Source organism: Giraffa tippelskirchi, chromosome 7 (assembly GCF_054371585.1).
Source record: "Giraffa tippelskirchi isolate mGirTip1 chromosome 7, T2T-mGirTip1v1.2.pri, whole genome shotgun sequence".
NCBI classification, from domain to species: domain Eukaryota; kingdom Metazoa; phylum Chordata; class Mammalia; order Artiodactyla; family Giraffidae; genus Giraffa; species Giraffa tippelskirchi.
In genome coordinates this window covers 17,392,845-17,408,414 of record NC_137281.1, presented here as the reverse complement: position 1 = coordinate 17,408,414, position 15,570 = coordinate 17,392,845, and the positions used below count along the sequence as shown (strand labels likewise).

The 15,570-nt window shown below is 46.6% G+C and overlaps 1 protein-coding gene across 5 annotated transcripts in view; it reads left to right on the top strand.

The window, feature by feature from the left end:
- GARRE1 (granule associated Rac and RHOG effector 1) overlaps window positions 1–15,146 on the top strand; it is an 83,633-nt gene extending 68,487 nt beyond the window's left edge. For all 5 annotated transcript variants that reach the window (XM_081517170.1, XM_081517174.1, XM_081517171.1 and 2 more), the window contains 6 exons: window positions 2,914–3,039; window positions 4,160–5,193; window positions 8,561–8,726; window positions 9,472–9,609; window positions 12,018–12,096; window positions 12,582–15,146. In XM_081517170.1, the coding sequence (XP_081373296.1) occupies window positions 2,914–3,039; window positions 4,160–5,193; window positions 8,561–8,726; window positions 9,472–9,609; window positions 12,018–12,096; window positions 12,582–12,890 (1,852 nt within the window). In that variant the 3' untranslated portion in view covers window positions 12,891–15,146. The remainder of the gene's footprint in view (window positions 1–2,913; window positions 3,040–4,159; window positions 5,194–8,560; window positions 8,727–9,471; window positions 9,610–12,017; window positions 12,097–12,581) is intronic.
- Window positions 15,147–15,570: the final 424 nt, after the last annotated feature.

Genomic DNA, 15,570 nt, shown 5'->3' with positions numbered 1-15,570 from the left:
AGAATGAATATTTAACTATATAGAAAATGTTTGAAGTAATTAGGTAGGAAGAGATAGGAATAGTGACACTCTTGGGGCCTGTGTGGACTAACGTGGTAGGTGGGTAATACATTTGAATTGTATTGAAACCATTTCTTCTTGAAATGTGAAGGGGTCCAGTGGAGATTCTGCTTCAAGTTTTAGAATTTGTTAATATATCAAGTGTGAAAGCAAAGGTGTTGTCACTCAGTCATGTCCAACTGTTTGTGACCCCATGGATTGTAGCCCAGCAGGCTCCTCTGTCCATGGAATTTTTCAGGCAAGAATACTGGAGTGGGTTGCCATTCCCTTCTCCAGGGGATCTTCCTGACTCAGGTATCAAATCCGAGTCTCCTGCATTGCAGACAGATTCTTTACCATGTGAAGGGTTGGTGATTCACTTCATGTCCCAGAATCTCCGTTCTGTGAGTTTCTCCACAAATTTCTAAATTTGATCATTAGTTAATTTATATCCATACTTTCATTCCTATCAAACAGTAGATTTTTTTTCTGGACTCAGCTTGCAGGATCATAGTTTGCTAACCAGGGACTGAACTTGGGCCCTCAGTAGTGAGAGTGTGGAGTCCTAACCACTGAACTGGCAAGGAATTCCCCAAGCAGTAGATTAAAAGCTCACATTTTTGTAAGAGTTTTGTGTTCCTGAATTTGTTTTCTAATTCAGGTTCTTACTGAAAAATATTAAACTTAACTAGGATTCTCATTTTAAAGAAAACATTTCCAACTCTTGGATAATTGGGTAAATATAAACAGCTAGTACTAAAATGGTTAACACTGCAGTATACTTCCAGAACTCTCCCCGTATGATTGATTTCCTTTGTAATTCATTGCCCATCCTTGAGAGACCTCACAGACTGCAGAGCCTCCCTCTGCTGGCTACTTCTGGTAAAAAATGGCACAGTTTTCATGTTTTTGTTCCAAGTTACAAAATATGTGCATGTTGAGAAGAGCTCAAAAAGAAGTAATTGCTTTACTCCAACTTAGAGAAAATGAAATTATTAGCAAAACTAGTTAAGAAGTTATTATTTGCTTTGCTTTTAGTATAATGAAGTATCTAGATTCTTTTTTCCCCCCAAAAGTAGTGTCTTACTTAGATTTTTAAACTGTCATATTTAAGCTGTTCACCCATTCTTTCTTTCATCAAATATTTGCTGAGTACCTAATATGTGACAGACACTGTTCTAGGCTCTGGGAATTAAATCAGGAGCAAGACAGACAGGGTCCCTGCCCCTAATAGAGCTGGCTTTGTAATGGTGTGGGGGTTGGGGAGGGGACTGCTAATAAGCATAGGAGTTAAGTTCAAGCACTGGCGAGTGTACGAGGTGAATAAGAGTAGAGTGACATCATCTGTTAGAGAATAACGGCTAGAGATGGCAGGAGGAAGCTATTTTGGATGAGGAGGTCAGTCATGAAGGGTCTCTTTAAGGATGTGACATTTGAGAGGAGCCTGCCACGCAGAGAGCAGATGGGGAAAGCATCGCAGGCAGAAGGAACAGCAAATGCAGAGACCTGAGGAGTGCACTGGTGTGACTGGAGGTATGCTGGGTGGGGGTGAAGACAGGGAGTCGTGGAAGCCAGGACTTGCAGGGTCCCTGGGGGACTAGGGTTTTATCTAGAACAGGTAGAAGGTTTTAAGCCAATCAGGATGACTTGTCAAAAAGAATAGGTTTAGTTTCTTCAGGGGATTTTACTGATCAGTTCTCAAGACTGATGAATAACATAAAAATACCATTTTGTTGATTTTTAGAAAGAGAAATTATTAGTATCACCAGAAACTGTAATACTCCTTTCTGCATGACCAGAAAATGCTCACCTAGTGAGTGGACATGTGACCAACCAGATCACAAGCAGAAGTTGGCTTGAGAACATAGAGCAAGTGTGTTCTGGTGATCAGCAATTCCAGGCTGAGAGAATCGGGTGCATGAACATCAGCCAGGTCCACTGGCCAGGATTCTCTCCCAGGAGCCCAGGGTCTGGTCGGATGCTGGCAGAGCTTGCCTTGTTGCTCGCTTTCTCCAGGGTTTCTGAGACTGGCCAGCTCACACCCTCACATATATTTCTTCTCAAGCCAAAGTCACGTTGGGGAGTGCTGCTGCCTCCTTAGGATGTCTTTGGCAAGTGTTATTTGCACCATTTAGCCCCCAGAGCACTTGGTAACAGATAGCATCTTCCTGGTTCTCCCTCTCAGAAAAGGCCTGTTGGTGGAGGTGCCCAAAGTGGGCAATGGGGACCTGAATGCCAGCTGGAAAGCAGCTCTCAAAGGGAAGCAGTTCAGGCAAAGGCAACAGCATCAGAGATCCTGAGATGTGAGCAGACCCAACATATTTAGGGCGTGTGAGAAGCCTCGTAGTTGGGACACCATACAGAGAGGTGACAGTGAAGAGGATTGTGTCCAGAGAGGCAGGAGGCCCAGGTCACAGAGTCTGGAGGGCTTTGGTGAGGGGTTTGGATTTTATTTCGGCCACAGTAGGATGCCACTGGAGGGTTTTGCAGAGGGGAGTGGTGTATTCTGATTTGTGCTAGAGGAGGCTCACTCTCTTGCTGTGTGGAGGAAAGTCAGGGCTGAAGCTGGTGTAGGACAGTGAAAGGGCAATAAGACACCTGGAAGGCAACCCCTGCACTGAACTCTTCTCTTCCTACTAAACAGATTCTAGACAGAAATCTGCGGAGACACCAGGCCCTGTTGTATTGCTTCCCCCTCCTATTGCAGAGCAGCAAGTCCCAGTGTTAGCCTTGTCATCCTCTAAATATTCTTATGATTACTAAATTTTTCTTTGGTGCCAAAAGTTGTGGCCTTTTGTATAAGCCCTGCTTGAAAATTGGAACCCCGTTGCGGAGAAGGGCAACCTAGACTCATGCAACTTGGTTGGTGCCTAGGTGCCTGAAAGAAGACCCCGCTACCATGTCCCTGCTGCAGAGAAGCCTAGATCCTGAGAAGACGCTGGGCCTGGTGGATGTGCTCTACACGGCGGTGCTGGACCTCACCCGCTGGAGGGCAGGGAGGTGGGTGTCCCTGCCGAGGAGCAGTGTGACCACTTACAGGGTCATGTGAGCTCATGTCACTCATAGTATGTGAGTAAATAAGGCAAGAAGGGGAACTTTGGGGCAACTTGTTATTTGGGAATAATTTCAAGCTTACAGAAAAGTTGCAGGAATAGAACAAAGAATTGCCCTTTATTTACCCAGACTCCCCGGTTTGTGAACACTTTTGCCTTCATTTGTTGTATCATTTCAGAGTTAAGTCAATCAAGAGGATTTTAACCAAGCTTACATTCTCCCTATGAACTCAGAGCAGAAAGGTGTTTAGAAAATTTACTTACATCTTGCATGAAATTTATTTATATCTGAAAGCACTGACAGTTTCAAGATGATCTATTTGTGAATAAACTTTACAACTGGTAGAGACCTTGAACATCTAGCCACAAGCCCTCTGCATGTCTTCATTCCTGAGCACACAGAGGCCCAGAACAGTGAAGTGACTACCAGGGTCACTCCAACCATCACCTGCCCAGCTCCCACCCTATGCCCTTTCCATCTCTAGGATTTTCTTTCAGTACTGGAAAAAAGTACCCAGAAAACTTTGGAAATAACAACCCTCTGTTCTTGGCACTGTCTGTGAATTACCTCCAAAGACAAGCCGTGCTGCCTAGTGTCCCTGGGTCCTGCCCACTCACTGCTCTCTGCTGTGTGGGTTAGTCTGTTGACCCTCTGCTGGATCTGCCAGGCTCCCCTGCCATCCAGGCACACAGCTGGCCTCTGCCCAATGCCTCACCCACACAGGCTAGGTGTGCTTTGCTCTCCTGTGCTGCAGTCAGAGGGTTTCACGCAAAATCCTCATGCCAGAATCCTAATGTAGTTTTCATGGCCCTGTGTTAGACACAGTGAAAGTGAAAGTGTTAGTTGCTCAGTCGGATATGGTAGATGTTTTATAATAAATATAGATAGTAAGTGCTTAAATTATGTACTCTTAAAACTTTTGGGTGTTTATGAAATAAATGAACCCATTTCCAAACAAAGAGGTCTTTTTATACTTAAAGTCTTTCTTGAACACCAAAGCAGTCCCATTTATTGTCCAGTTTGTATATTTGTCTTTTTTTTTTTAAATACATTTCTCTTTCAATAGGGAACAAGCTTTACCCTGCATACAGATCCAGCTTCAGAGGGAGATCTGTGATTTTGGAAATCAGGCTGACTTGCCTTCTGGGAATGGGAACAAGTCTTCAGGCGGCCTGCAGAAGACATTCTCCAAGCTGACCTCCCGGTTCACCAAGAAAGCTTCCTGTCCCAGCTCGAGCAGCAACACGAGTTATTCCATTCCAAATACCCCTTCCAAAAACATCTTCATAGCTGGGTGTTCTGAAGAGAAGGCCAAAATGCCCACTAATATGGATTCAAGGCTACAGAGCATTTTGAACATTGGTAATTTCCCTAGGACTGCAGACCCTTCACAGTCAGCTCAGAATTCCAGTAATCAAATGGCCAACGGTTTTCTCCTAGAGAGGCGTGACAACTTCCTGCAAGGGGATGATGGCAAGGACGAGAAGGGTATGAATTTGCCAACCGACCAGGAAATGCAGGAGGTGATCGATTTTCTCTCGGGCTTTAACATGGGCCAGTCACACCAGGGCTCCCCACTGGTGACTCGGCGTAACTCTGCTGCCACAGCCATGGTGACTGAGCAGAAGGCAGGAGCCATGCAGCCACAGCAGCTGTCACTGCCAGTGCCCCCACCACCGCGGCCACCCCAGGCTGGGGCGCACACACCTCTGACACCCCAGCCGGGCTTGGCACCTCAGCAGCAGTCCCCAAAGCAGCAGCAGCCCCAGGTCCAGTACTATCAACACCTGCTGCAACCTGTTGGACCGCAGCAGCCCCCGCCCCAGCCCCGGGCCCCTGGGAAATGGGTACCCGGATCGTCCCAGCAGCCAACACAGCCCGTCGGAGCCGGTCTGTCTCCCCTTGGCCAGTGGCCTGGCATATCTGATCTCAGTTCTGACTTGTACAGCTTGGGTCTGGTGAGCAGCTGTTTGGATGATGTGATGTCGGAGGTTTTGGGACAAAAGGCACAGGGACCTAGAAATAACACCTGGCCAAACCGTGACCAAAGCGATGGAGTCTTCGGGATGTTGGGAGAGATTCTGCCTTTTGATCCTGCAGGTGTGTGAGCCCCCTCCCCATCTTGGGGTTTTAACTTAAATAGTATAACCAAGGACTTTATAGGGCCTGTCTGCCACAGCCGTCCTTGTGGGAGGCAGTGACTTAATCCCCTTTAAAGACCCTTTCACACTGTCTGATGGCAAGTATTGGGCAGCTCCAGCAAAGGGAGGATGCAGTAATTAGAATGAGTCTGAGAAGGTAGGTGGAACTATTTTCTTACTTTGTAGAGGACAGAATTGAGGCTAAGAGAAGCTGAATGACTCAAAGTCCCATCAGTCAAGAGGGCTCCAGTCTGAGCCCTCCCATTCATGGCAGCCAAAATGGCTGGCCCTTCGTGGGCTGCTTTTTTCCTAATTACATAACCTGCTCTGTGATTCTCTGTGAAAGGTGGTCTGTGATTCTCTTTTGTGTGCACTCTAGAGCCTGCGACAGGTGGTGAAGCACCCTCCTACCTGCACAGAATCTGGCTTTTCCTGGCCTACACAGTGTGAAAGTTCCCCAGAGTTATCTTAGGAAATTAGAAAAAGAATTTAGAGACAAAAAAAACTAGGAGGAGGAGTTAAGGATAAAAGTTGTTCTACACCTGAAACTAAAATGATATTGTAAATTAGCTATACTTCAATTTTAAAAAAAGGATAAAAGCCAGAGCTAAATAAATTTGAAAGAAAAATACAGTAAACATTGTAAATAAATCTAAAAGAAGGGTCTTTAGAAAACCAATAAAATAGAGAAGCCAATTTATTGTAATCCTGATTAAGACTGAGCAAAGAAAAACAAGATTAGGAAAGAGAAAGATAGCTACAGATATAGGAGAGATTAAAAGAACTTTAAGGGTTCAGTGGTAAAGAATCCACCTGCCAGTGTAGGCGACACAGGTTCAATCCCTGATCTGGGAAGATCCCACGTGGCACGGAGCCACTGAGCCTGTGCGCTAGAGCCTGGGAGCCTCAACTGCCAAACCCATGCTCTGCATCAAGAGAGGCCACCACAGTGAGAAACCAGGCGCCACAACTAGGGAGCCCTCACCTGTCGCAACTAGAGAAACACTTGCATAGCCACAAAGACCAAATAAATAAACTATTTAAAAAATAAATAAATAAAAGTACTGTAAGACATTATCACATATGATGTGATGACACCATACTAGAAAACTGAATGGCAAATAGATTCTTTTCTAACAAAACACACATTATCAGAATTGCACCAAGTAGTGGAAAACCTGCCCAGTCTATTCCAGGAAAAGAGATTGGAAAGGGAGTTATGAAGCCAACATGATTTTACTGTAAAAACGTAACTTTTTATGAATGTAGATGGATGCAAGAATATGTAGCAGTATTTCAAAGGAATTATATCGGGTTCACTTCAGTAGTATAAGATAGTTCAGTCTAAGGAACTCAGCTCCTATATAGTAATCTGTTATTTCACCCAGTAAATGAGAAAAGCTCATACAGCAGAAGATGCCATCAAGACATTTGGTAAAAGACACCAGCAGTTCTTAAGTAAACTCAAAACATGAATAGAGGAAATGTCTTGAATATGAAAAAGACTATCTACCAGTAGCCAGAAGCAAGCAGCACTTTGTACAGTGAAACAAAATCATTCCAGTTAAATCAAGACCCAAACAGTGTGGCAAATGATACTACCAATACCATGTGACTTTGTCTTGAACTTTCTGGCAAGTGTAGCAAGACAAAAACAAAGGAAATCAGTGGATAATATGCGTTAGAAAAGAGAGATGAAAAAAAGCATGTCTCTTGGGACTTCACTCCTGATCCAGTGGCTAAGACTCCGAGCTCCCGATTCCCGATGCAAGGGGTACAGGTTCGATCTCTGGTCAGGGAACTAGACCCCACATGCTGCATACAAGATATAAGATAAATATATATAAATTGATTACTTTTTACTCTAATTTAGCAAATGGTATATGGAAGTGAAAAATAACCACCAGAAGAGATTTCCTACCAAGTGAACCCAGCATTATCTAAAATTAAAGGAAAGAACTTTTTTCTTATGTCTTCTCGGAATTCCTCGTACCGCTGCCTGTGCTCTTTTGTTCTTGCTCCCCTGTGAGGGTGGATGCGGGGCACCCAGCTTGGGGAAGATCTGATGGTTCCACCCTGCTATGGAAGAGCAAGCCCCTCCAGCCACCACCAGTGGGGGCTGGTTGTGGCACATTTTCTCAATTGCTGAGAAACAGTCTGTACATTTTTTGACAGTCCTATAATTAAATCCAGAGTATTAATGGTGTTTGGCAGAACTGTATCATCTTTAATCTCTACTGGGGCCCGAACAGCCTGTGTGTCGTTAACCTAGGAATCCTACTAGCTTTTCCTTCTGGATATCCCTTTATTACCTTCAAGTCCTTCATGTAGCTTCCTGCAGATGCCAGCCCAACGGCATAAGGTCTACGTGCCTCTTTTTGCAAGGTAAGGGCATTCTGGAAGGATGAATTCCAGAAGGCGCCCTTTCAGGCAGGGGCAGCTAGACCCGAGTGCCGCCTCTGCACGGGCGCAGCCCCTGCGCGCCCCCTTGTGGCCATCTTCATGCAGTGCACACATGGCGGTGCTCAGAGAGAGCAACCTAAGGATTGAGCCCTGGTGTCTTTCCCACCTTGAAGCTAGAAAGTATTCACTCGTGAGTCGTATTCAGTTTGTGCCCTACAGACATTTTCCTACTGTGTCTTTTTGTTTGACTTGATCTAAATGTCTTCTGTGCTGTTTTTCTTCCAGTGGTACTGGCCTGCACATCCTTACTCAGTTCTGTCGAATATGTTTCCATCCACCTCTTCATACTTTATTAAATTTCACCTTACTAGTTATCACTCTTACGATCTTCAGGCTGAATTAGCAGGTCTGCCTTCAATATCCAGGAGAATATTGGATCAGACTTGAGCCCAAGGGGGAAGACCAGGTATTCTCTACCTGGCTGACCCTAATGCTTTCCTAACTTTCAGGTTATCTCTTAGTTGAAGTCATCATCTGAACTTTTTAGTTGTTAAGTATGTAGCTCCAGACATTGGAAATATTTAAAGTAACTAGTATTTGTCTTTCAAATTTAGCCTTGGCTAAAGCAGACCTTTTTGTTCTCTTTGTGTCTTTGTGCACATTCAGTTTGTCCTGCCCTAGGCACAGCCCTTCCCACAGTCCCTATGCACATACCATTCCCCATCTTCAGACCTGTGTGCTTAAAGCCCCATCTCACCACAGTAGGCTTCTGGGCAAATTCTACAGCCCACTGTGGGTTGCAAGCCTGGCAGCCCCTCACCACTTGTCACTGTGTGTGTCAACGGGACACCCTCAGAAGGTAGGGAAGGAAACAAGAGGCCAGTTTGGCCCCCAACCCTGTTTATTCCTTTGTCTTAATACAGTGGGTTCAGATCCCGAGTTTGCGCGCTATGTGGCAGGAGTGAGCCAAGCAATGCAGCAGAAACGGCAAGTCCAACATGGTCGCCGCCCAGGCAACCCCCGGGGCCACTGGCCACCCATGGATGATGCCCATCGGACCTGGCCTTTCCCAGAGTTCTTTGCAGAAGGGTGAGTGCTGGGTGTGGGCGGAAAGCTGAATTTGGGGTCTGGGCGTTCTGCTGGGGACCTTGATATACTCTTATCAGGCCATTTATTTCTAGGCCCCCATGTGAGAGAATGGCACATGGTCAGATCTTAGGGGTCAGAGTTTTGTGACTGACTGTAGGATGCCAAGTGGCATGTGATGTCCCTGTGCTTATACCGCTGGTATGAACTGATGATTTCTGAGACAGGCTCTTCTGCCCTGGACAAAGATCTTCTATGGTGGTGTTGGAGACATAATTGCATATTTAACACAGTCTTTAGCTGAAATGAGCATGGTGATGAAATGTGTGTCATTTATAGAATGTGATCCTTGTAGCCTACAAAAAAAAAAAAAAAGCAAAGGTGTACAGTTCAGATTCTGATGTATTGAGAGAACTGTGGATTTTTCATTATAAAGACCTTTGGGGGAGTGATTTTTTTTTTTTACACCTCTTATTGCTCCCTGATTAATAACTCCGCACAGCTAAAGACCATCTCAGCTTTTTGTTTGCTCAAACATGAATTGCATATATACACCACAGCTTCTGGGGCATTTTTAGAGGAAGGAGAGAGACAAAGGACCACTACTGGGTTGTGAGATAAGAGCAGGGAAAAGACTGTTCCCTTAGGGCTGGGGTGGGGGTTGGGGTGGGCCTGGCTTCAGGTTGTCCAGCCAGGGTCCAGGCTGGCTGCCTGAGGCCTGGGACCAGTTTCTCTCTTTGGCTTTCAGGGATGGCCTGCACAGCGGCTGGGCAGGGGCTCAGGGAGACTCAGCCAGCTCGAGTGATGAGACATCCTCTGCCAACGGGGACAGCTTGTTCTCCATGTTTTCAGGGCCTGACCTCGTTGCTGCTGTCAAGCAGAGAAGGTATGAAGAAATCTTTAAACCAAAGAACAGAGGGGTGCATGAATGTGATCCACAGCTTAGTCCTCTACAAAGCTCAGTAGCCCCATTGCCTCCAGGTACCCACATTGAGAGAGGCAGAGGACCTCTTCCAGTACTGTCTTGCTGAAGTTTGGGTGGTGATGTAAAGGTGGGTTGAGTTTTTACTGGGAGAACAGTCTCATGCTCATGGTAGCCAAAAATACCTGTATGACAGGCTAGGGAGTATTCTGGAGAACAGGGTCTGCTGAGGCTGGTCTGCACCTGACAGGGGACAGCCTTTTCCATGGGAGGAGCAGGACCAGGACAGCCAAGTTCTGATCAACTCACCAACAGGCTTTGCAACTCCAAATGTGGGCCTGGCCCTCTCTTACCTCAGTGTCTTCATCAAAGGTGGAACTGGATAAAAATAACCTCTGAATGGTATTTCAAAGTTGAAAACAACAGGTACAGAGTATATTCGGAGCTAAAGTTTTCAAGTGTAAGTGTTAGTTGCTCAGTTATGTCCAACTCTTTGCGAGCCGAGCCTCATGGACTGAAGTTATTCAGGCTCCTCTGTCCATGGAATTCTCCAGGCAAGAATACTGGAGTGGGTTGCCATGCCCTTCTCCAGGGGATCTTCCTGACCCAGGGATCAAACCCGGTTCTCCTGCATTGCAGGCAGATTCTCTACCATCTGAGCCACCAAAGGCATTGTAAGTTTTCAAAAGTAGTTACAAAAATGAAAACAGACACTGAAATAAGTGAAGAATTTGTTTAGAAAGAAATGGAGAGACTGTTGTGGGTGTGAGGAAGCAGAGGCCTCCCTGGTTGAAAGGACATGGGCAGGAACAGAAAGCACGTGGGGTCACTGGGGCGTCGGAAGTCATGCCCTTGTGTGATAGGACCAGGGTCCATCGGAAAAGAGTGGGGAGCAGGTAGATGAAGATGGAAGAGCATGTAAGTCACGCAGACTAGGATGCACAGAGGAGTCACTGTGGTGATGGCAGTGATTGCCGATCTAGGCTGGGGTGCATTCTCATGCGAGGCCTTGGGCTTGGCATTTACGTACATTTCCTCACTTAATTCTCACAAACATTGTGTTTGTTTACTAGGGCAATCATATCAAAGAACAACAGACTAGGGAATTATTTAACAGCAAGGATTTTTCTCTTACTTCTGGAGGCCAGAAGTCTGAGATCAAGGTGTCAGCAAGGTTGCTTTCTTCTGAGGCCTCTCTCCTTGTCTTGCAGCTGGCTCTCTCTCCCCTGTGTCTTACATGGTCTTCTCTCTGTGTACCTCTCTGTCCTCATCTTTTTTTCTTATAAGGACACCAGTCATGTTGGATTGGAGCCCACCCTAATGACTTCATTTTAACTTAGTTGTTTAAACAACTTATCTCTAAATGCAGTCACACTCTGAGGTACTGGGAGTTGGAGCTTTGACATATGAATTTGGGTTGGGGAGGGACACCTTCATTCATTCAGTAGCACTTGTCATGTACCAGGCACTGGTGATAGAGCAGCAAACAAATCAGAGTCCCCTTCTTCATGAAATCGATATTCTACTGAAGGAAGGCTGATAAAAAAATCCAGTATGTTGGTTTGGATTAGGTTCTATTAGGAAAAATAAAGCGGGGGTATGAGGGCAGAGAATGCAGGGGACAGGTGGATTTCCTGTGTTCCAAGTGAAAGTCAGGGAGGCTTCTAATGAGCAGAAAGCTGAACAAAACGATGGAGGAAGTGGCAGTGGGGTATGTGGGAGAGAGAAGAACCAAGGGTGAGATGCAAGTTTTTGGCCTAGGCATCTGTGTGAAAGGGGGGTGTCATGGACCCTGATGTGGAGGACTGCAGGAGGAGTGGGACTGAGCCTTGGGGAGAGGTGAAGACTGGAAATTAGAGAGGCTGACTAGAGGTCCAGCCAGCCACCACCTCAGCAAAGGCTGCTGCTGCGTGCCAGAACACCGATAGACTGATTTACCTGGCTGTCTGCCTGCTACGTCTGCTTTTTTCCTTCTACTTAATAACAAATTTTTTCACATTAGTGGTAAAACTAATAGCTGGTTTTTTTGTGTTTTTTTTTTTAAGTCACCTGTCTCCAGTGCATGGTAAACAGTCAGTCTGTATCTGTTGACTTATTTAACAAAAGGCTGGAGCTGGCGGCCTCCGCAGCTGAAGTGGCTGGTGCCAGTCCTCGTGCCCGCCACCCCCACCCCCAGCCCAGCCCTGTCACGGCCTGCGGAAGGGCACCACACCGTGGTGACCCACCTTTGCCCCCTGCACACGGTGGGCCCAATCTAGGTCCCCATCTAGAACCAGTGCCTAGAGTCACCCACACCAAGCAGCTAGGTGTGCCCTGGAGGGAAGCTGGGTGGTAGGCAGGCAGCCACGGCACTGAGCTCTGGGTTCTTTCAGGAAGCACAGCAGTGGTGAGCAGGAGACCAGCACGCTGCCCTCACCGCCTCTTCTCACTGCAATGGAGGACGTGAACCAGGTATGTGGGCCCTGCTCTGGCCACAGAGGGCTGGCTTCATGGGTATAGACCATGGGCAAGGTTCCAAACCCTTAAGTTTTAAGAGTTGTGTGGGGTTCTTTGTGGTGAACAACTCTCTTCCTATGGTTTTTGTCTAAATGATCAGCCATCTCAGCAGACTCAAGAGCCACGTGCAGAGGAAGTTCTGGGGCTGTGCTGTCCAGTATGATGGCCATTAGCCCATGTGGCTGCTTAAGTTGAAATTACTTAAAGATTGAGCTCCTCAGTTGCACCGGCCATGTCTGGTGAGCAGCTGCTGTACTGGATGGTGCGGACAGAGCACATCTGTGGTTGCAAGCCCTGCTGGACGGTGCTGCTCCAAGACTGTGGGGAGGGCTGGGGCTCACAGCCTGCTTCCTCAGTGGGAATAAGGGCCGGAGATCGGGAGGCGGGGAAGGAGGATCAGTTGCCAGAAATGCCACTAAGAACCCTCTTCTGTCTCTCAGGATAACAAAACCAAAACGTGGCCGCCCAAAGCCCCCTGGCAGCACCCTTCCCCGCTGCCCAGCACCCTGCCTGGCCCAAGTGCACCACTCTATGCAGTCGCCAGCCCCGGCAGCCAGTGGAGCGACACCATGCAGATGCTGCAGTCCCCGGTGTGGGCCGCCACCAGTGACTGCAGTGCTGCCTCCTTCACCTACGTGCAGACCCCGCCGCAGCCCCCGCCCCCACCAGCACACAAGGCAGCCCCCAAGGGCTTCAAGGCCTTCCCTGGGAAGGCTGAGCGCAGACCAGCCTACTTGCCCCAGTATTGACCCTGCCCCTACCTGCCTGCCCGCCCAGAGCTTTTGGGGCCAGTGGCCCCAGCCCAGGGCTGACTGGCTGGAACAGCCCCCCAGAGGACCAGTGCACCCCTGTCCCAGGCAGGGATCCTTGGGGATGGAGGTGGTTGGCAGCTCCAAGCCTTTAAGGCCTGGCTTCTCAAAATTCTGGAGGCATCAGACACCTGGAGGGCCAGATGAAGATGGAGTTTTCTGACCCTCCTCAGGGAGATGCTGGGGATCTTCGAGTTTAATAAGCACCTCTGGTGATTCTGATGCAGGTGGGCCACTGGCCACACTTTGAGAAACACAGCTCTCAAGTTTGTAGACCCCACTGTGTGTGTTGGGAAGGAACTGGGGCTGAAGGCTGAGAGCAAAACTGACCATTCTTCTGAAACCTTCCCTTTCCCTCCTTAACACGTTGAGTGATGACCACACCAATCACTGTATTTTATAGCTATTTTTCATATAGGTTTTTAGTTAAAATATCTCCTGCCTAAAATGCATTGAATATTTTAAGATAACAAATAGAGTGGCTGGAGGTTTTTCAACACTATAGTTAAGCTTCTACGAACTGGGCAGAAGATAGCATATTTGTGATGAGAAGCAATCGCCTGGGTTTTCTGTAGATGGACAGCCCCTCGCCACCCCCAGCAGCACCCAAGGGGTGTGACCGTCACCGGATTTTCAAAAGCAGGATCATAGCCCTGATGGTGTGTGGAGATGGGCCCGCTGGCTGCTGTCCGTGTGCGGGATAAAGCTACATCTTATGCCCTCATGTCTTTCCACACACGGCCAGAGGCTTCGATACGGTTTTGGAGCGTGGGGGTGTGGTCAGGGGTGCTACAGAGAGACACTTGAAATTGCAGTAACATTGTGAGCTGGCTCAAGACAAACCAATTAAGATGTAGATAGGAATTAATTTAAAAGTTTTTCTTTAAAGAAAAAAATAAACCACCTCATTTTCAGTTAACATGTGCTGTTAAATAGATAACATCCTGTGGATTTAGGGATATTTTTCCAGCCAGAATGGATCCAGAAGAATTGAATGGTGCTTAAATTGAGAAATAATAAATATATCTATATAGACTAGACATATCCCATGTATATTAATTGAGGTTACAGACGTTCTTTATATAAAACTTATTTAAATTTTTCATATTTCATCTTTGAAAAAGTCTAATTGAGAAAATTCCATAATATTTTCTGGTATGAAAGTTTGACAGTATTAATATTTTTTTTTATATTTTCTTAAATCATTAAACCATTTTAATATATGTTAACTACTAATAAATGGTTTATTCTTTCTAACTCCATATAAGCTTTTCCAGCAGAGATTGTAATAACACAGTTATGTTCTCATTTTTCTATGAATATAAGTAAATTTATATTTAAAAATACCAAAAAGAATATATATATATATGTATGTAGACACACTAATTATAGAGGACCCTTAGGGTGTCTGAGCCCAGCCATCTGAATCTTTAGTACTGTGGTGCCAGGCTGTCTCCAGGCCTCGGGTGTTGTCCGTTGTGCTGAGTGGGGATGTTAGTGCTGCCTGTAGTCATGACCCTTTCACCGTGGGTTCTGAACATTCACCTCACCATGTTTACAGAGAACTATTTTGTACATAGACTTTTCAGGCACGTGCTTTGCACCAACCCTGCGTGACTCTTATCCATGTTAGCTGTCACAGTGTGTGCACTAATGTCTGTTGGAGTTATCTGTGGCTGTTTACTTGTAAGATACTTTTCTCTCCTTCAGTAATGTGTCTCCAGTACCCTGTGTTTCGAGTTCTATGATACTGAAGTACTCTTGTTTTAATAGTGCCTCCCCAAAGACCTCACCCTGGACAGAGGTCAGTCCTTTATGCTCCAGCGCAGGTGACATCATCATTGCTAACTGTCACTTTCCAGTCTGTTTTTCCCGATTAAGGAAGACATTTTGTAATTGCGTCTCCATGGGCTGTGAGACTGTGTGAAGCTGTCTGTGTGGTCTCCTTGTGGGTGCTGTGTTCTCAGCACCGCCTTGCTCTGAACACTGGTGATTCCGGGTGCTGCGCTCGGCAGAGGGGTCTCGCCAAAGCGCATGTGTGTGAGTGTGTGTGTCCTTTGTGTGGCCAGGCGTGGCTGCCTTGCTCGTGTGACTAGTTACAACGCTTCCAAACTGGAACTCTACATTTTGTATCTTACTTTTAAAGCTCCTATAAGTAAAATAACTATTGGCTTTATTAAAATATACCTTTAATAATTTTTGGATCTCTGTCTAAAATGAACTGCAGCAGATAACTATGTCAGAAGCCCTGTCTGATTCATTACTTTGCAAAGCTGCACACAAATAGGTTTTTAAGTCAGCCTGTCCTCTGATTCTGAGCCCTTGCAAGGGTAATACCTCTGAGGGTATTAGGATAAGCCGGGGCGGGAGGAGGGGTGCTGGCGTACAGAAAGTGGGACAACCTACCACATCTCTCCTGTTGGCTTCCCTGAGGCCAAAGCTGGAAGGGCCTCTATGTGGTCAGAGCCACTGTTGTGGTAAAGCAGGCCGCCTGAAGAATGTAGACTCTCCTTGGGTTGTGGTCTAGCCAACACACACATTCCACCAAGTGTGGGCACTTGTGAGCTGCCCAGCCAGCCTTTGCAAGAGGCAGACCCAGAGATGAGGTCTCCCCTAACTC